Source organism: Branchiostoma lanceolatum, chromosome 17 (genome assembly GCF_035083965.1).
Source record: "Branchiostoma lanceolatum isolate klBraLanc5 chromosome 17, klBraLanc5.hap2, whole genome shotgun sequence".
Taxonomy (NCBI): Eukaryota; Metazoa; Chordata; class Leptocardii; order Amphioxiformes; family Branchiostomatidae; genus Branchiostoma; species Branchiostoma lanceolatum.
In genome coordinates this window covers 6,248,302-6,267,219 of record NC_089738.1, presented here as the reverse complement: position 1 = coordinate 6,267,219, position 18,918 = coordinate 6,248,302, and the positions used below count along the sequence as shown (strand labels likewise).

Below are 18,918 nucleotides of genomic sequence, written 5' to 3'. Positions count from 1 at the left end.
CTCTGGTTGGTCCCCGACCACTTCACGTGGGCGTTTATAGCTCTAATTTCAAACCGGAACTAATTTGTCAACGAACCATTCTCAGAACTCTCTCCTGAACGTCATCATAATTTGATTAGCCGGGCTCTGGCGTCCCATCACCGACTGCGGAGATTTTTTGACTCTCTAATTGAGAGCTTAATGATGTCCAATAACATGGGGAGGGACACTCCGACATTTAGCAAGGTCGACACGGTCATAGTACCAGATTGTTTTTAAATATGTACAGTTTTTCGAGAGTACAGAGTTCAAAACAAAACACATGGGAATAGCGATATTGAATAACTAGAAGTTAAACCAGACAATAAACTAGCAGACCTCGCTCATGATTGACAAGGGTTTGTTATTTCGTTCGCCGATTTTGTATTTGGTAGTGTTTGTATGTGTAGCTGTGTGTGTGTGCGCGCGCGTGCGCGTGTTTGTGCGTGCGAGCGTGCGTGCATGAGTGTGTGTGTGTGTGTGTGTGTGTGTGTGTGCGTGTGTGTGTGTGTGTGTGTGTGTGTGTGTGTGTGTGTGTGTGTGTGTGTGTGTGTGTGTGTGTGTGTATGCATGTATGTATGTATGTGAAAACTATGTATGTATATGTAGGAACAGCATTACTCGTGAAGCATAAGGCCTGGAAGATATTTGGTATGTGGAAAGGTTTTGATGAGACCTCGAAATCATTACATTTTGGACCCCTTAGCGACTTGTTACGGTATTGCAGCGGAACTTCCGGTTTTGATATCTTGTGTTCTGGACATGCCATGGTCGTGATTTTTTGGCCCCCCCCCTAACGCTTTTTTAAGCTCCAGGAGCTGGTCCCAAATGATGCTTGATATAATTAGATGGTCATTATTCAAATCGGAGTCGAATTTGCATACTTGATAAATAAATCTTATTAACCCGCTGCATTCCATGATAGGACTATTCAAACATGCGGCATATGTAACTTAGAAACAGAGGAATATTTACGAATAGAACTTATGCATATTAAGACATAATTCGCATAATTAATGAGAAAATACTTTAATTACATAGAATTGAAATGCTAGAAAATAGCCTTCGATGGCTAACAATACTGTGAAACATTAGACAACTTCTCTTATTTAGGTGGAGAACATAATCAACTGATGTGAGTTATGCAAATGAGAACCTTATTCGAATAATCAATGAGAAACATTTTCAATACATTAGTCGTAAAGGTTCAAATCATGTGGCGAAGGTATGAGGTCAGGGAACTCTAGTTGTTCATTGGGAATAGCAAGGGTCTTATTCTACCATCTCGGCCCATACGTTTTTCAAGTATGAAACATTGAACGTTGAGTCATTCTTTTGATTTTTTTTTCATTCACATTTGATTCAATTTGACGTCATTGTTGGCATCTAATTCCTTTCCGGAAACCACTTAACGTTAGAATGTTAGGGTTGATTATAATCGGGATTGGCAAAGATCGTGACCGTACAATTGTTTCCCCGCCAAAGTCATGCTCAGTCACGATTCTTTCCCTCCTTCATTAGTGTAACCATTTATTTGGGAATAATCACAATCTATCTACTAATTGATGCAATGGCCTAGCGGGTAGAGTGTTCGCCTTGCATATTGTAGGTCGTGAGTTCGAACCCCGGCCGGGTAATACCAAAGACTAAAAATGGTACATGCTGCTTTCTCTGCTTAGCACTCAGCGTTTAGGAAAGAGTATGGCAGTTAAACACACACTACTACCTGCGGACTAGACCCCTGCTGTAGTGATTGCACAGAGTTGTGTGGCCCAAGTTGTGCGGCCCAAGGGCTGCCGAAACGGAGATATATGACGCCTTATATTTGCACCTTCGGCGCGGTAAGGACTTTAACTTTAACTTAAATCTACTAATTACCTTCGCGACGAATGGTTTCGTCGAGAAGGTTATGCGACGGTGCTTGTCTGTGTGTCTGTTAGTGAACAGAATAAGTCGAGAACGCCTGGATGGTTTGTTGTCGTAGTTGGTGTGTCGGTGTGTATGTGGCAAATCTCAAGATGATTAGATTTTGGGCGAAGTGTTTTGCATAATTAACGAGAAAAGTGTAAAAATGTGTTCAATTGTATGCTTTACTATGCGTTCTGGTTGCGACGGGGATATTGATACGGGTAGATTGGGGGCAAAGTTGGTCATGAGGGGTCATGAGGGGTCATGAGGCAGTCAGTTACATGTACTGCAGCTGCCAGGGACAAATTGGCTATCAGCCAGCTGTAGGGCAGATACAAGAGATAGGCTTGCCCATGCAGTAATGCTTTAAAGCACTAAAACAAGGGCTCAGAAAAGGATTCACCTTAATTGCAAGCCCCAAAAATTCTTATGCACCAGAAAGCCACATCTGTCTACTTTAGAATCATGCAAAGAAAATAGACAGTTGACCAGCTCGTTCTCTCGTAACAGCTGACAGACGAAAACAATCGTCAACTTTGACCTACTCCCAGCCTGGAAGAGTCCACTCGGAGCATGTGAAACCAAACCACAAAGATATCTCCTTACACCAATTAAAAGACTGAAACATACAAATTTTGACCAAAGTTGGATATACACGGCCTTATATGAGTAAGAACAGTCATTAATGCAGTGCCACAGCATGGGAATACCGAGCATGTCTGTGTGTCTGTTAGTGAACACGATAAGTCGAGAATTCTTGGAAGGATTGTCTTGGTATTTGGTATGTTGGTAGGTCTCGATGAAACCTGAAAATGATTAGATTTTGGGCCCCCTATCGGCTTGTTACGGTACTGCAGCGGAACTTCATGTTATGATATCTCGTGTTGTGGACATGCTATGGAACTGATTTTTAAGTGGTAGATAGCTCGTTGGGCAGAGAGTAAGTGGTATAGGCTTGGGCCCCCTAGCAACTTTTTTGGAACTGCAGGGGTAGGTTTTGCTTCAGACTTTGAAAGGGAATAACTCAAGAAGGGCTTGATGGAAGGTCATGATTTTTTGCATGTACATAGCTTGAGCGATGATGTACATGATTGGATACTTATTATGCAAATCAGTAACTAATTTGCATAATTAATGAGGAAAGTTTATACATTCATCAATTTCCATGATAGGACTCGCAAACATGTGACATATGTAACTGAGGAAGAGAGAAATATTAATAGATATCAGCTATGCAAATGAGAACCTCATTTACATAATCAATGAGAAAATAATATAACTCGAGATGGGCTTGATGGATGGTCATGATTTTTGGTATGTAGATAGCTTATGTGATGCTTTGTATGATTGGATGATAATTATGCAAATCAGATTATAATTAATGAGGCAATTTTAAAAACCTGCTGTGTTCCATGATATGACTATTCAAATATGTGACATTTGTAACTGAGGAAGAGAGGAATGTCAATAGATAGAAATTATGCAAATGTAGGCCTAATTTGCATAATTCATGAGAAACTACTATCATTCCATACTAGTAAATAACGGCAATTTCATACTTGTTGCATTTAGAAGTTGTGTGAATGTGAACACCATTGAATCAAATTATGCTAATAAGGAGCTTATTTGCATTATTGATGAAAAATGTTAGCATAACCTTCTTTGTTAAGCTCATAATCATAACAAGGAGGTTTGGACAACTTATGTTATTTGGGTGAGGAGGATCAACTGGTATGATTTTTGATTGATGAAAAACACTCCTAATACGTCAGTCATAAAGGTCAAAATCATTTCGCGAAGGTATGAGGTCGTAGAACTCTTGTTTGATATATCTTACCCTCCACCCTTGACTGATAACAAACAATTAGGCTAGAATGAACTAGTTAGTCGGGATGTCTCTGTATCCTGGTTCCTTGTGGACTGGGAGACCCCGGTTCAATTTTGGGAAGGGCATCTCGGTTGGGGCTGCGCCCGTCTTTCGGAAGGGACGTAAAATGGAGGCCCCATGTCCGAGGAGGTGCCTCAAGCACGTTAAAGGGGGAAAAGCTCGCCTCTTATTTCTTATATGCAATCTATATTCTTCATAGAAGAACTTTATTGCACGACTATTGTAGCAGCTAGGTAAAAAGTATGGTAACAACAGTAAACATAGAACAAGACATAAGTATGGAATAAAACTATTCACTACAACAAAAAGACTATCTTAGGTTTTACATGATTCAAGTTGGGCTAATTATATACGATACGTATCCTTGGACTATTCATTTTTGTGTGTCGAGGGGCAAAGTCGTAAAAACTGTATCATGTGCAAGTATACGTGACAACCTGTATTTGCTCGCAAAGCATATACCGAAGTTTTCTTCTCCAATTCTACATTCTTTCTTTTCCAGTCTTGCAAGGAAAGATTTACTTACCAACTAGACATGTTATCTATGCTAATGCTGTGTACACAGTACTACACACTAAATGAGGTCACTTGTTAGTGACACCGACTACATTTCTCTCTGAAAACAGGGGATTGGAGCGTTAGCCTAGTAATTAGCCTTTCCCATGGCTGCACGCAGGTTTCCTCGGCCATCGTAGGGTTCTACAACCGCCTGGCAAAGTTATCACACCCCGGTGATGTTGCAAATCACCGTGAGAGACCGGTGACCAGGCCCTAGAGTTTCTGCTGTACTGATATCAACAGGAATCTTCAAGCGGATGAAGCACAGATATACGTAACACAGAAACACATAAGAAAAGGCCACAAAAGACCCACAAAATAACTAGTCTCTACCAGACTAACTACGATGTAACGTTACGACGGCTATAGGGAGAATATTTGCCAGGATTTCACTTCACGGCAGGCTCCGTTTTGTTACGCGGGCGAATTGTGATCTTCACCATGGACTGACTCTACTGGCTAATTAGTCCCTTTTCTGCCGAATTGTACGATTCATACGCCCGTAGGCGGGCCTGGTGGAGGCTACTAAAATAACCCCAACCGACTCATCTGCTTGGAGATTAGTTACAGTAGTCATACTAGTTATCGTATGCTATAGCGGCAACAGTATTTCGTTCTGGCACCTGGACAACCAACTTTTGATCACCTCAGTGCAAACAAGCTAATCTCAGAGACTTGGGTTGGCTATAGAAACTCCTTCTGCCTGTTGGATACGGTCTTTGCCAACCCGTAGGTCTGCTTGGAGACTACTCGCCAAACAGTTTGACGAAAAGCAAACGCCCTACAAGCCCATACACGCTATCAAAGCATGCTTTCAATAATTAACTAGCAGTAGTCTCTAACAGACTAACTACGCCGGCTATAGGGAGAATATTTGACACCTGGGTTTCATTTGAAGGCAGGCGAAATGTGATCTTCACCATGAACTGACTCTACTGGCTAATTATTTCTTTTTCTGCCGAATTCTACGATCCATATACCCATAGGAAGGCCTGGGGGCGGTTAAACTAGCTGTGCCCCAGTTTACCGAGACAGATGTAACACGAAACTTTACTGACACAGCAAAAACGGTTCAGTTTTTACATGGTCTACACCTAATTGAAAGACAGTTACATGTAATATAATGAAGACAACGCATATAAGTTTACATACACCAAGTCAAACTCACCTGATTCAGACAATGCTTACAGCAACAACCTGCGAGCTGGTGGGCACAAAATCAGCTACTTATCAAACTACGGGTCATTGACTTCCGGCCCTGAGATTGTTTTAGAGACAAATCACGACCTTTGACTGGTGTTTGTCACCAACAAAGGCTTGTATTGGACTGTGCTACTGTGACAAACAGGGAGGGGTGGGTATGTGTTTGTCAAGGGTGTTATAAGTTGGTAGTTGGTCAATAATGGGAATCAAACTGGTGTCAAACGCGTGGCAAGCTTCCGCCGCAAATATAGTTTTAAGCTCTCCATTCTTTTCAGTTGAAGCTGTCAATACAAAGGCTTCTATTGGACTGTGCTACTGTGACAATCGGGGAGGGGTGTGTGTTTGTTAAGGGTGTTATAAGTTGGTAGTTGGTCAATAATGGGAATCAAACAGGTTTCAAATATCAACGCGTGGCAAAATCCCGCCGCAAACATAGATAAGTTAAAGCTTTCCATTAGTTTCAGTTGAAGTTGTCAAATACGCTGTCATTGATCGAATTAACTATTTCATGAAACATTCAAACGCTCGATGACACGGGGACGAGGCAGGATATAGGATCATATAGAATAAGTCACGTTTGGGAACGCATTTTGCAGCAACGCCACCAAGCGGCCAGAGATTTAAACAGTCAACATAACCTTCTTGGTGAAGGTAAGCAAGAATATGTCATCCTTGAAACGCTGGCCTGCGTATGCTCTCAAAGCAGAGGTTCGGCTCCGGCTTGTTTTTGACGTCTTTATTAACGTTTTTACCTGGCTTTCGTTTTGTCTGACGACCAGCCCGATAAAACGTCTAAGAAGACGTCAAAAACAGGCCAGATCCTAACCTCTGCTTGGAGAGTAGCCCGCGGACATGCAAATTCCCGTGGTCACATTGCAATGTTTACATGGACAAGGGAGGATCGGGTGTGTCGTATCCGTGGTTTTAGTGCGTGATCGAAATTTTGCCATTATTTACACTATAGCTAGTGACCTTTTACCATGGGATCTTTGGAAAAGAATCCTAGACTAGAAAGAAGCAGCGCATGAAAGCGCAATTAAATCGCTGTCAGCGCCTCTGCTAAGGGTGTCCTTGTGATTTAAATACTGTTAAAGGAGAAATTTTAGCGGGATTTTTTTTGCGCGAAAAAATGGAGTTACCGGTGGTTTTAACTTAAGTTTGCCGGTAAACAGGAGCATGTACTAGGCGGGCAGAAGACATCGTACATATCAAAATGTTTGCCGTGGTTTTCAAGAGTAAAGAGTTCATAAAACGCGACCATAAAACCACCCTGAACATTTCCTATCTTACAGTAAGTGCTAGTAGGGCAGACAAGGTCGTAGCAGCGAAGGTAAAAACACGGCCTGTCATATTCGTCGCTTAAGTGTCACAAAATTGAGGACTAATTCTGTTACGAGTTACGCTCAGCGAGTTTAATTTCACTGAACTGGCGAATTGTGAACAACAGACTATCTTCAAGGCCATGCAAAATGTGTAACTAAGACATTAAAATAGTGTATCCTTATATCTAACAAATGTGTCTACCCATAACATTACACCACATACCCTTTTAGAAACGACACCTTCGACTTACTAACCTGCAATTCACTAGAAAATCACCGACTGCTTTCCAGCATTCACAAACAGATCTGTGTCTTAACTAGAAGGTGTCCAAAGTATATCAGACGCTTTGGACGGCTTCCGGTAGCCTTCTACATACACGAGTAGAGTCTGAATCATCATTAAAGTGACTCGACCAGTTGCACTATACAAATACCCGAAGGACATGAAAGTGTTTTATGAGTCTGCGCTTTCATGCCCCAACCGACCCTCCAATAATCAAACTTCTAAAGATTGATTTGAAACTCAAAAGCACAACAGTTGTTTTTGATAGAACATGTTTATCATCCGGCTGAAATTGTTATGTAGCTTCCGTCGATTGTAAGCTAGCACATATGGTGTAGGCAGGCAAGGTATATAGCCTGGAGTCCAGCCTTATTAGCTTTGGCCCGGTCCTAACAAGTTGGCGACTAGTACGTTGGGAGTTGGCCAAGCTAACAGGACTGGACTCCAGGCTAGGCAAGGTACAATGCAGGATGTATGATTTGTCACATAACACGATAATTTGATGCATTCAAGTCTCCAGGCTTTAAATCTACTATCAACTTTGACAGTATAACCAAGGGTCGTTTTGAAAAGACTCTACCAGGCTTCATATGTTGCTGAAAAAATAGTAGAAATTGGCCAAAGAGATAGATAAAACATGTCAGAGAAGTTAGCTGGCTGAAAAAAACACAATTTACTGGTATTTGGTTTGGTATTTGGTTTGGTTTGATCAAGAGTTAGCCATGTTGATTTGATTATATGGATGGCATTCCCATGGGGACCCCAAAACTGATGCGAGTGTACGAATAAAAAAAGAAGTTTGGAAAAAAATTGCCTTCATCATGAAATCTACGTGGTCAGGAATGATGAACAAAACATAACACACAGTATAGTATACCAAAATATAGGTACTTAATATCTGTTCTTTCAAAAATTCTTCTTTGACTTTGAAATTGACGTTAGCATTGTATAATATTAGTATCCGTTTTTGAAATATCATTTTGCCATTTGCAGCATGTTTTTATCTCATTTTGCAGCTGCTTTTTACGACTTTCAGTATAGCTGACAATTTTTTCTGTTGTTGCAAACGTATACGATCATTGATGCGCGCGCGGTTGTCATCCAAATAATCAAATCAACATGGCCTTAGTTAATAACGTTACACATGGGGAAAAGGCGGGGTACAATCACATTTTTCTTTGACCAAACTAAAAGCATGGCTACCCATTGTTAAGTTGAATAATTTAATTTTTGTCACAAGCAAACCAAGAAACAAACGGGAACGAAATACATAATCCTCTTCCAGAAGAATATAACAGGTGGTTTCAAATCTCGTGCAGAGCGAGATTTCTAAGTCCGAGACTTCGAATCCAAAATGGCTGCCGCCACGGTACGTAAACATTGTTGACATGTACATTTTTCTTGTTTCCAGTCGTTTTGATGCAAATCATAAAGTCCTGTTATCAAATACTGACAAAACAGTTGCCCGGATGATTGTGAATGATTTCTATGTATATCTAGTACATGTTAGACCGTAATGTATGCTTTTGATATCCTTAAAAAAGCTGAGGGGGAGGGGGGCGTCTATACATCAACATTTTTACGTATGTCCAATTGGGAAACGCCCCTAAAGGGCATCAAGTTCTTAATCTTTATGGAGCAAAAGCTGCATCGGATGCTTTTATTAATATGTGTAACAATATGTATCTTCCAATACTTGATTATTAAAATCAAACATAAAATCGCGATGGGAAATATCAATTTCTAGAGATCACAAATCGATGACAAATCCTTTCACTCAGGAACGAGAAAAGGCGGAAAAGAAGCGGCTTCAGGCCTTCCTGGGAGAAATCCTCCGAGTCGGGGCCATTAAGGTAGGTTATAGATATGTTATATCATAACCACCTGTTATATCTAGTATACAACCACCTGTTATATCTCTAGCTCTATAAGCTATAATCACCTGTTATAACTGACGGACAGAATCAACGCTACTCTACTATTCTATACCCAGTTCACCTGTTTTAACCCCATATAACCACCTGTCAAAGCCATGTAAAACCACCTGTTAAGTCTCTATATAACCACCTGTTAAACATGTATATAACCACCTGTTATAACTCAATATAACCACCTGTCATACATGTATATAACCACCTGTCATAATTATATGTAACCACCTGTAACATATCTATATAACCACCTGCTAAACCTCTGTAACTATCTCTTAAACCACTACATAACTACCTGAAAAGCATCTTTATAACCACCTGTTAAACCTCTATATGCACCTGTTATAAATCCATAAAACCACCTGTTAAAAACCTCTTTATAATCACCTGTTGAGCCCAAACATATATATATACAATGTATAACCACCTGTTAAAACTCGTTGTAACTGTCTGTTATGTTGGTTCTAGACTATGAAAATCAAATTTTATAAAAAAGATTCCTTGGTATAATGTGACATTGCCCAAAATTATGTGTTTTACAAGTATTCAGGTCCTTGTAGGATGTCTGTTTATATAATTGCATTGTGTCGATCCAGGGGTTTCAGTACTTCACTCTCTACCTAAGGGGGAGGGAGGAACTGCTGTGTAGTATCATCAATGAACTCAAGGTCAGTTAAGATTTCTATTGAAATAATTATGATATCTGTTATTGTTCGATGGTTATCATTTTCATCATCATCATTATTACTGTTTAAAGAAAGCTGTGTAACATTTACATTGAGTAAACCATTATTATTATGTTTAGCCATACCTAGTATGGCTAAACATATTGTTTTTACTCATTATGTTTAGCCATAAGTATGGCTAAACATATTGTTTTCTCTCAGGTTTCTTCTTCTTCTTCTCCTGTCAAATCTTCAAATGGATTCATCTCTGTCAATTTTTGACCAAATGACCTGAAATTTGGTACAGAGGTAATCTAGGCAAAAACCAATGTGCGTTCTTTTCCTTGTTTTGATATTGACCTTGAAAGTGATTTTATTGAGGTTTTTAGGCTATTTTTAGCATATCTTGGCCTCCTGCGCCCTGGTATTTCAACCGAATGACCTGAAATTTGCTGTATATGTGGCTTGAACAAATATTTAAAGGACTACATTCCCATTTTCGGCATACATATATTCAAAACGATTTATTTTGGGCTTTCTTGGCAATATTTGCCGCTTCTGTCACTTTCAATACTACATATGACCTACAGGTCATTGACCCCTAGTGCCTTGCACCTGGTCAAGCTGGAAGTTTGCTTACGAGGAGGAAAGACCGGACATAAACATTTAACGTGATTATCGGGAAAACACCATGTTCCCTTAAACTCAGTGGTTAAATTGCAGTTTAGGAAATTTTATAACAGAAAACAAGTTAAATCAATGATTTTGTGAATGTTTATTCTAGCATTAGTTATTCCAGATATTTTCAAACTCCAAATTTTTCAACACAACACGGGAGATCGTTTCTCCTCAGACTGGCGCGACACTCCTGTCAAAATTGATTGATGATCTCTCTCTGCCGCCGACTTCATACATGATCAAAGGCGGGTGGTAGGCGGTGCGCGGGGGAAACTTAAACATATAATGTAGCGAAGTGTTGCACAAGGAATTCTCACGCTGAGGGGTATATGAAATAATGCTTACAAAATAGACCTCTATGAATCGGGCTACATTCAGCAATGGTAGACGGATTCGGGGCATGCCGCTCAAAACACATGGTCTCACTGGGGACAGGCGTTTTGGTCCCGCACGTTGTCGCAGCGGTGCGTCGCTGCTACGCGATCGAAAGCACGCCGCTGTCTGTCTCGGACCAACACTCTCCCGTGATGTGTAGCGTCCACCACCAGGCCTTCCTACATGTCCTACGTACGGGCGTATGGATCGTAGAATTCGGCAAAAAAGGAATGATAAGGCCAGTAGAGTCAGTCCCCGGTAAGGTCAATGATTCGCCCCTTTGCGCTAGCTTGTAACGTTAAATGAATGTACCCTCTGGTGGCCAAACTTCACTGACAAACTTTCTCCCTATTATCATCATGAGCTTGCGTTAGTCTGGTACTAGTGACTATTATGTGCCGGGAATGTTTATCTATCGCACGCCTTGGAAGGAAGTTCAACCATGATAAATGGTCGGCCGTTGCGAAAATTTGGAATCCCATGCTGTTGATTTTCGTGATTGAATCTGTAAGAAAGTATATTTTCATGTCGTTCATGTTTTTGGGACGGACGCCGGGACGGGGTGAATTTTTTCTATCATTTTCGTCCCGTTAGTAATGCAAATCGAATCGTGTTGCACAAGAGGCAAAACGCTAAAAACGTGGGTCTTGTGGAGTGTTTTGGAGCGGGAAAATGCCGGATATTAGCGGTGCCGAACAGTGTACATCGTCGCGCGCGGGTGACGCTCCGTCAAAACAAATCCGCTGGTGGTCTAGCGCGGCCACCGAAAATAGGCAGAAACACACAGGAGGACTTAGCACCTTCGTTTATGAGGGCAATTGTGAAAATCTTTTGTTACAAATTGTTCGAACATTAACATTTGGATAGATGGTTTGAAACTGTTCTAAATAAAGAGATTTTTGTGTAGTTACGTTCGAAATGTTTCCAACGTATGTGAAATAAGTTCAAACATGTTATAAGTTTCAATTCTAATTGTTTGAACACTTTAGAACTATTGTGACTTAGACATTCTTTTAATCAAAACAGTTCAAACATATTACAAATATTATATTAAAACCCTCTCGGTGACTTGGAATTGACTCAAATATGTTGTTTTTGGTCATTTCCTTCGTCTCCTGTCAAATCTTCATATGTATACTATGGAAAACTTCATTCTTCCCTGGGGTTGATCTTTTTTAATTCAATTTTGAACTGGGTTGATTATGCGCAAGAGTGTAATTTTCAGCGGATATTTTTCGACTGGTTTACATGGAAATGGCACGGAATATCCCATTCTTGCAAGGGGAGGATTCTTTAATTATTTCTTTCAATTTTGAGCTGGAATGATTATGAAAAAGTCCATTTTTTAGCAGAAGTGTATTTGTTAATCAATTAGTGGATATGGTTGTGGACTGGTCCATATTGTGTTGAGGTGCTACTGGAAGACTCAATTTTGGACTGGGGTAATTCATTTTTTTAGTGCAAGTATTTTAGAATGGTCCATTGTTATTTTGGGAGAGTCCTTTTTTTGCATGGCGAGGAGTATGGCTAAACATGCTGTATTTGCTCGCAAATGTTGCCTTTCTAGTGTTTCTTCTCCTTCTCCTCCTGTCAAATCTTCAAATCGATTCATCTCTGTCATTTTTTGACCAAATGACCTGAAATTTGGTACAGAGGTAATGTAGGCATAAACCAATGTACCTTTTTTTCCTTTTTTTGATATTGACCTTGAAAGTGATTTTATTGAGGTTTTTAGGCTATTTTTAGCATATCTTGGCCTCCTGCGCCCTGGTATTTCAACCGAATGACCTGAAATTTGCTGTATATGTGGCTTGAACAAATATTTAAAGGACTACATTCCCATTTTTGGCATACATATCTTCAAAACGATTTATTTTGGGCTTTCTTGACAATATTTGCCACTTCTGTCACTTTCAATACTACATATGAGCTAAAGGTCAATGACCCCAAGTGCCTTGCACCTGGCCTTGCATGCCTGTGAGCCTTGCGACCACCTGATTGGTCAATTGAGTTAATCTAATTATCTTGCATTTCTGGCACAGGTGTAGGCTAGTATTCATGCCAAATATGGTATGGGAATCCCTAGGACATGTGATTACATGGCTTTATTTTTGTTCACTCTTTTTTTAAAAAAGATACACATCTCCAGTTCCTACATGTATTAAACCAAAATAATGTGAAATTTGGCATGTACACAGGCCCTCATTCAAATGTTTGCCATACAGCCTTTCAAAACGATTTTTTAAACAAAGAATTTTTTCGGTTTCGTTATTTTCAACCCAAAGTGTATACTATTGAATCATGCATTCAAACAAAGGGGTGTCACATTTTTATATTTCACCCATACTATCGCTGAAATATGTTGTTTTTGGTCATTTCCTTCTTCTCCTGTCAAATCTTCATATATATCATTATGTATACTATGGAAAACTTCATTCTTCCCTGGGGTTGACCTTTTTTAATTCAATTTTGAACTGGGTTGATTATGCGCAAGAGTGTAATTTTCAGCAGATATTTTTCCACTGGTGTAGTTTACACGGAATATCCCATTCTTGCAAGGGGAGGATTCTGTAATCATTTCTTTCAATTTTGAGCTGGAATGATCATGAAAAATTCCATTTGTTAGCAGAAGTGTATTTGTTAATTAATAAGTGGATATGGTTTTGGACTGGTCCATATTGTGTTGATGTGCTACTGGAAGACTCCATTCCTGTATGGAGAGACTGATAATTGTTTTTAAACTCAATTTTGATCCATTCTTTTTAGTGGAAGTATTTTAGAATGGTCCATTGTTATTTTGGGAGAGTCCATTTTTTGCATGGCGAGGAGTATGGCTAAACATGCTGTATTTGCTCGCAAATGTTGCCTTTCTAGTTGTTTCTTGGTTTCTTTTTATGTACTTTTTCGTCCCACGGGTCGCATCGCCTTCCGGCCTTCCAGGCGATACGACCTGCGGTCAGGCCTGTACCTCAGGCATATGGAATACCCTGTGTTGTATTCTGTTGTATATGTTATATATATCTTATATATTGCTAAAGTGTAGCATATTTCCTGTATATTTCAGCCTGAAGCAGGAGTGCCTCTCAGTACTCACATCTGCACAGAGAAGTCCTCAGACCTTCCTCTCAACAAGTCAGAAAAACAAGGGTTATTCACTAGCACTCCTCTAGATGGTGGTCTCTGTCCTGTCTCTAGTCTTATGTGTAGATATACTCTCCAAGCAGAGGTTGGTGGGGAAGATTGTGACCATTTTATCTTATCATATGCCCCGTTTTTCGTCCGCTCTCCCCACCAACTTTTCCAGTCGAAAGAGCAGACGAAAAACGGGGGCATATGATAAAAAGGTCACAATCTTCCCCACCAACCTCTGCTTGGAGAGTATGTAGATAGCGCAGGGCTGTTTCCAGGACCCGTCCCTCTGTGAGAGTCTGAATGGGGGTCCTGACAACGCTGAATTTAAAAGAACCCCTTGTGTCTTGCGCTGAAATCAAGGAAGGCATGTACACAAAATTTGGTCGCCTCGCTAGAATTACGCGAATAAGACGGCTTCCTCTACGAATTACGGGAAATCAAAATAGGCTGTCAACGCCTTACAGAAAACGGGCATGCACACCCTCCTCTGTCCTGGGATGGGACGGTAATTTGCTAGTCGCGACGGACAAAAATGTCAACCCGTCTGTCCGAATCATCTCAACTTCATGACATAGAAATTGATGAAAATATATTTTCAAATGCTTAAAATGACAGATTTGAATTAACAACGATTGGTATCAAAAACAATCAGTTGGGCGGGAAAAAATTAAAGCTGGAGACAGGCCTGCTGTAGTGTTTTTTTTAGTCTCTATGCTATTACTCACTTGAGTTCTCACCCTACACCCTATATATAACAGCAGTAACACTGGTTTATACATGTATGGAAAATAAAATCCCTACATGCAGCTCTTACACTATGATACATTCATGAAAAAATCAGAAATATGTGATATAAAAAATATTCCAGATGCCATTTCAACATATACCAACATTGCAAGAATTACTAGATAAAGATCCATTTTAAGATTTTTTATTTTTATATAAGAGAATATAATGACTTATGAATTATTCCACAGGAGTTCACTTATGCTGTCCATTGGAACACAGCAAAGGTAAGGAAAGGATTATGTTCTTCATATTGTCTATGCCATAATGATGATATCGAGAACAATTAAAATTCCACTTCTTAATATGGACATACTGTTCTAGAGTATTAACATACACAGCTAGATTTTCTCTACTGTTTGTCATGAATTAGATGAGTTCTTTAAAATCGTTAGATTGGGGTGTGGTGTGTTATGCTGAAGGGCGGTTATACCTTCTATATATATATATATACACATAAAGATAGATATCAGCAATAGTTTAAATGTCGTATGTACAAGTTGCCATACATTGTTACCGTACCTTTTACAATTGTTGTGCAATAAAGTTCTTATTCTTTTATGAAATTTTATCTTCAGTTTAACATCACAAGTAATTTCAAGATCAAGTAAGGTAAAAAGACTGGGGCATGTGACATCAAGAGCTTATGTTGTAAGGCTTAATATTTTTTATATTAAATATTAATCCTCTTTTTTCCCCCAAGGTTGAGCGGCCTGGCTCATATGAACATTGGACTCCCTCCCGCCTCACCAAGTGATAAAGAGATAACTCCTGTGGTAAGTTTATTGAACATGTTGTGTGTATGCTAGTCCTGTAAAAGAGAGCGTTCCTTTCCTCACCCCAGTCCAAATCAATTGTTAAATCATTGGGATCCACCGTAAAGTTAATGTGAATCTCAATAGTTACTGCTGTAATGTTGTGAAAATAGGCATTGCTCGACATGTAGTGCAGCAGCACCACCTGGCAGGATTAAGGTGAATTGCAGGTTATGAAGCAGTTACCAAATTTTCATGACTTTCTAACATCAAGTTTAACATGACCACTCACTAAGGATTTAACAAACATTGGGTCCATAAGCAGGGCTGTCTCCAGGACCCGTCCCTCCGTCCCAGGACAGAAATTTGCTTGTCAGGATGGAAAAAAAAAATTGTCACCCTGTCTGTCCCAAAAATGGGAACTTTATGACATAGAATCGATGAAAATGACAGATTTAACAACGAAAATTAAAACATTGAATCTCAAACAATGAATGGGACAGACAAATTTAAAGTTGGAGACAGCCCTGGTCATAATATAAACCCTTCCTGTATGTACTAAAACAACTGAGTAGCTAATTGAACTCTTAGCATACAACATTGTCTTGATGACTTAGTCTCCTATTGAAGACTAATAATGTCAAGACATCCTAAATTGTCTTAACCTCATTGACACATCTATTCAGAGGTTTGGCATAAAACCTGGTTCTCCAGTCCGTTCCTTAGTCATTGACGAAAGACAGCAGATGCTGTCTGAAACGTGTACAAACTTCAAGGGGTATGTACAGGGGGGTAAGAGTCCAATGATTGCCCAAATTTTGTGATTTCTGTGCTTAGATAGACCATCTGATATTTTGAAATGAGTATTTTACAAAGTTGGAATCAATACCCCCCTGCCATCTGATGAGTCCTCAGACCAGACCCTGTTTCTGATAGCCGGTTACGCCAGGTACAACTGTCCGTATGTATGGATCCGGTCGCACCACCACCGCCTGGTCAACCTGACGCACGCTTCGTCAGCGGACAAGGACAACCCCCTCAAACTCAACGCAACCAACAACTGGGGCCGAGAAGGTCAGAGGTCACACTGGAAAACTTAAGTATCAGAGTTATCAATAATTAGGATTGATGTGTTCAAAAATTCATATTTTCTTAGTAGAATTTTGGTACTCATTGCCATCAAATACTACATGGAAGCGTCCTCTCTAGATAGCTATAAAGACAGCTTGCAGTCAGATGAGAAAAGACTAGGTGTGACAGGTCGTTCAGTGTAATATAACCACAGCTGCTCCGCTCTGCTTGCCTGCGAAGCTGGTGTGTTACGCCGAAGGGCAGTTACGGTATATACTGGCTGTACATATACAGATATACAAATTGTGGCACATTAGCATCTTTTTATAACCATTTTCTTTGACATCTAGATCTGTTTCTTGAAGGTTTTGTCCTTTATTGATTTACAATGTAGGTCTGCAATTCCTTTAATGTTTTAAATCGGTATTCTGCTCCCTCTCTGAGATCTTCACTGAAAGAATACACCATCCTACAAGACCTAAAGCATGTACAATTTGGCAGAATAGCCTTTGAAATTAACTGTAATACATTAGTCTTATTAAAAACAAAATGTGCAACCCTTGGAAGAGAATGATGTATACTATGTGAAGAGTGAAGAAAACTTTCTGTAAAATAACAAATTTTCTTTAACCAATCTGTCACACAGAGGTCCACCTATGGGACATCCTTGTTGAGCTAGTCCACCTCTGCACAGTGCCCGCACCTCGGAACCCCTTCGCAGTGGACTTGGTGTACTTCCAGCAGCTCCCCCTTGCAGATCAGGTGACAAGTACAGGAGCGATGGTCTGGCTCCTACAGCAGGTCTTGAAGCGTTCTGGGAACAAGGAGTACACTGGGAAGGGTAAGTGAGGGTCTACAGCAACCTTTTTTACGAGAGGCGAAGCTAGCTATCTTAATTCACCGTTAATCACCGCTCTAATTCAATGTTAAGCGTTGTCTTTGTGAAGCATAATTGGACGCTTTTATTCTGCATAGCACGTTAATTGTCATACTGAATTCATTGTAACAATCCAATGAGCTTGTTCCCAAAACCTTTTGCAAGAACAAGTCACTTTTGTCGTCAAGGGTGGCCTGCCCTCCTGTATTTACCGTTAAGTGTTGCCAGCCCTCCTACACTTACCGATAAACATTGCCAGGATCCCCCCATGTAGACCCTCATAAGTAATGTGACATTTTAGACAAGGAAAGTCAAGTGTTTGTTCTTGACATTTGGGTGTTCCGCAGAGGTTACTCTTATGTAGTGCAATTGCACCACCCGGCAGGATTTGACTGAACTGCAACATTGACTCATCCAAAATATATATATTTTTGTGTCCACAGTGTTTGAGGACCTCCATGATGTCACAAAGTTACACTTCCATAGCCTTCAGCAGTGGGCACGGGAGAAGATGCCACAACAACAGCAGAGAGCACCTGGACAACAACAACAACAGAGAGCACCTGGTACAGGGTACAGGCCAGGTGTCCAAAGAGGACCAACTGCAGTCTATGGTTACTAGGGATGAAGTGTGCTTGAAAATTTTAGTTTCAGGTTATCTAGATGTACATGTAGCTACATGTCGCTACATGTGCCTACAGCTGGTAATACCATAAGGTATACTTCGCACGTATCATTTGGATCTAGATCAGCTTAATCTAAATGTAGGTATAAAAGGATGTTAAAGTTGTGTATGAAGGATGTGTATGAAGTTATGAACATACTATCATAGTTGTTCCTGTTTGTAACTGCTCAAGTGTTGTAAAATAATTAATCAAATATTTTCAAGCCTGATTTATGTAGTACAGTGTAATAAAGCATTAACTGATTTAGCTCATATTCTTTTTTGTCCTCTTTATCTCTGTACCTTTGAAAAGCAATAAGGAGCTGAAAAGTATGTCTTATATGGCATCGAAGACAGTTGTCAGTATAGAATTTGGTGACATTTTAGGCAATAAAGTTATGATATGGATGTAATAAGTCATACAAATAAAGACAGCACAATATATATCTGATTTATTGTTTATGAAATTATATATAGTAAGTATATACATGTAAGTAATTTATTGCATAACAGGGGAGGATGACTGACACTTTCATAACAGTTTTAAGAAAAATTCTGGGAATGGTATTTTAGGTAATACAATGCATAACATTACTGTTATGGAAAATTGCATCCGGAATACACATGCCAGTATGTAACTGTGACATACAAAATATGTTGCCTCAGATATGAAGGTAGTTTGACACTTAATTTGCACATCCCAGCTCCATTATGGCCCCATCATCCTAGAAATACTGCAGTTGCTTTTTCCTAATATTTGCACTAGAATTTGCTCTTGCTACAAAAAAAGACCTGCACTTGATG

The 18,918-nt window shown here is 39.8% G+C and overlaps 2 protein-coding genes across 4 annotated transcripts in view; one reads left to right on the top strand and one right to left on the bottom strand.

Annotated features, from left to right (window-relative positions):
- Window positions 1-5,628, bottom strand: part of LOC136422883 (high-affinity choline transporter 1-like) — a 28,517-nt gene extending 22,889 nt beyond the window's left edge. For both annotated transcript variants that reach the window (XM_066410797.1, XM_066410795.1), the window contains exon 1: window positions 5,541-5,628. The gene's annotated coding sequence lies outside the window, so the exon portion shown is untranslated. The remainder of the gene's footprint in view (window positions 1-5,540) is intronic.
- A 2,803-nt stretch (window positions 5,629-8,431) lies between these two features.
- Window positions 8,432-18,539, top strand: LOC136422705 (uncharacterized). Of its 2 annotated transcripts, none has more exons than XM_066410543.1 (9): window positions 8,432-8,549; window positions 8,962-9,033; window positions 9,708-9,779; window positions 13,894-13,976; window positions 14,939-14,974; window positions 15,451-15,523; window positions 16,411-16,576; window positions 17,220-17,414; window positions 17,894-18,539. In XM_066410543.1, the coding sequence occupies exons 1-9, from the start codon at window positions 8,535-8,537 to the stop codon at window positions 18,070-18,072; spliced, it is 891 nt and encodes a 296-aa protein (XP_066266640.1). In that variant the 5' UTR covers window positions 8,432-8,534; the 3' UTR covers window positions 18,073-18,539. The 2 variants fall into 2 exon arrangements, with proteins under 2 accessions (XP_066266640.1, XP_066266641.1); XM_066410544.1 differs by having other exon boundaries at window positions 8,433-8,549; window positions 13,894-13,961; window positions 17,894-18,538.
- Window positions 18,540-18,918: the final 379 nt, after the last annotated feature.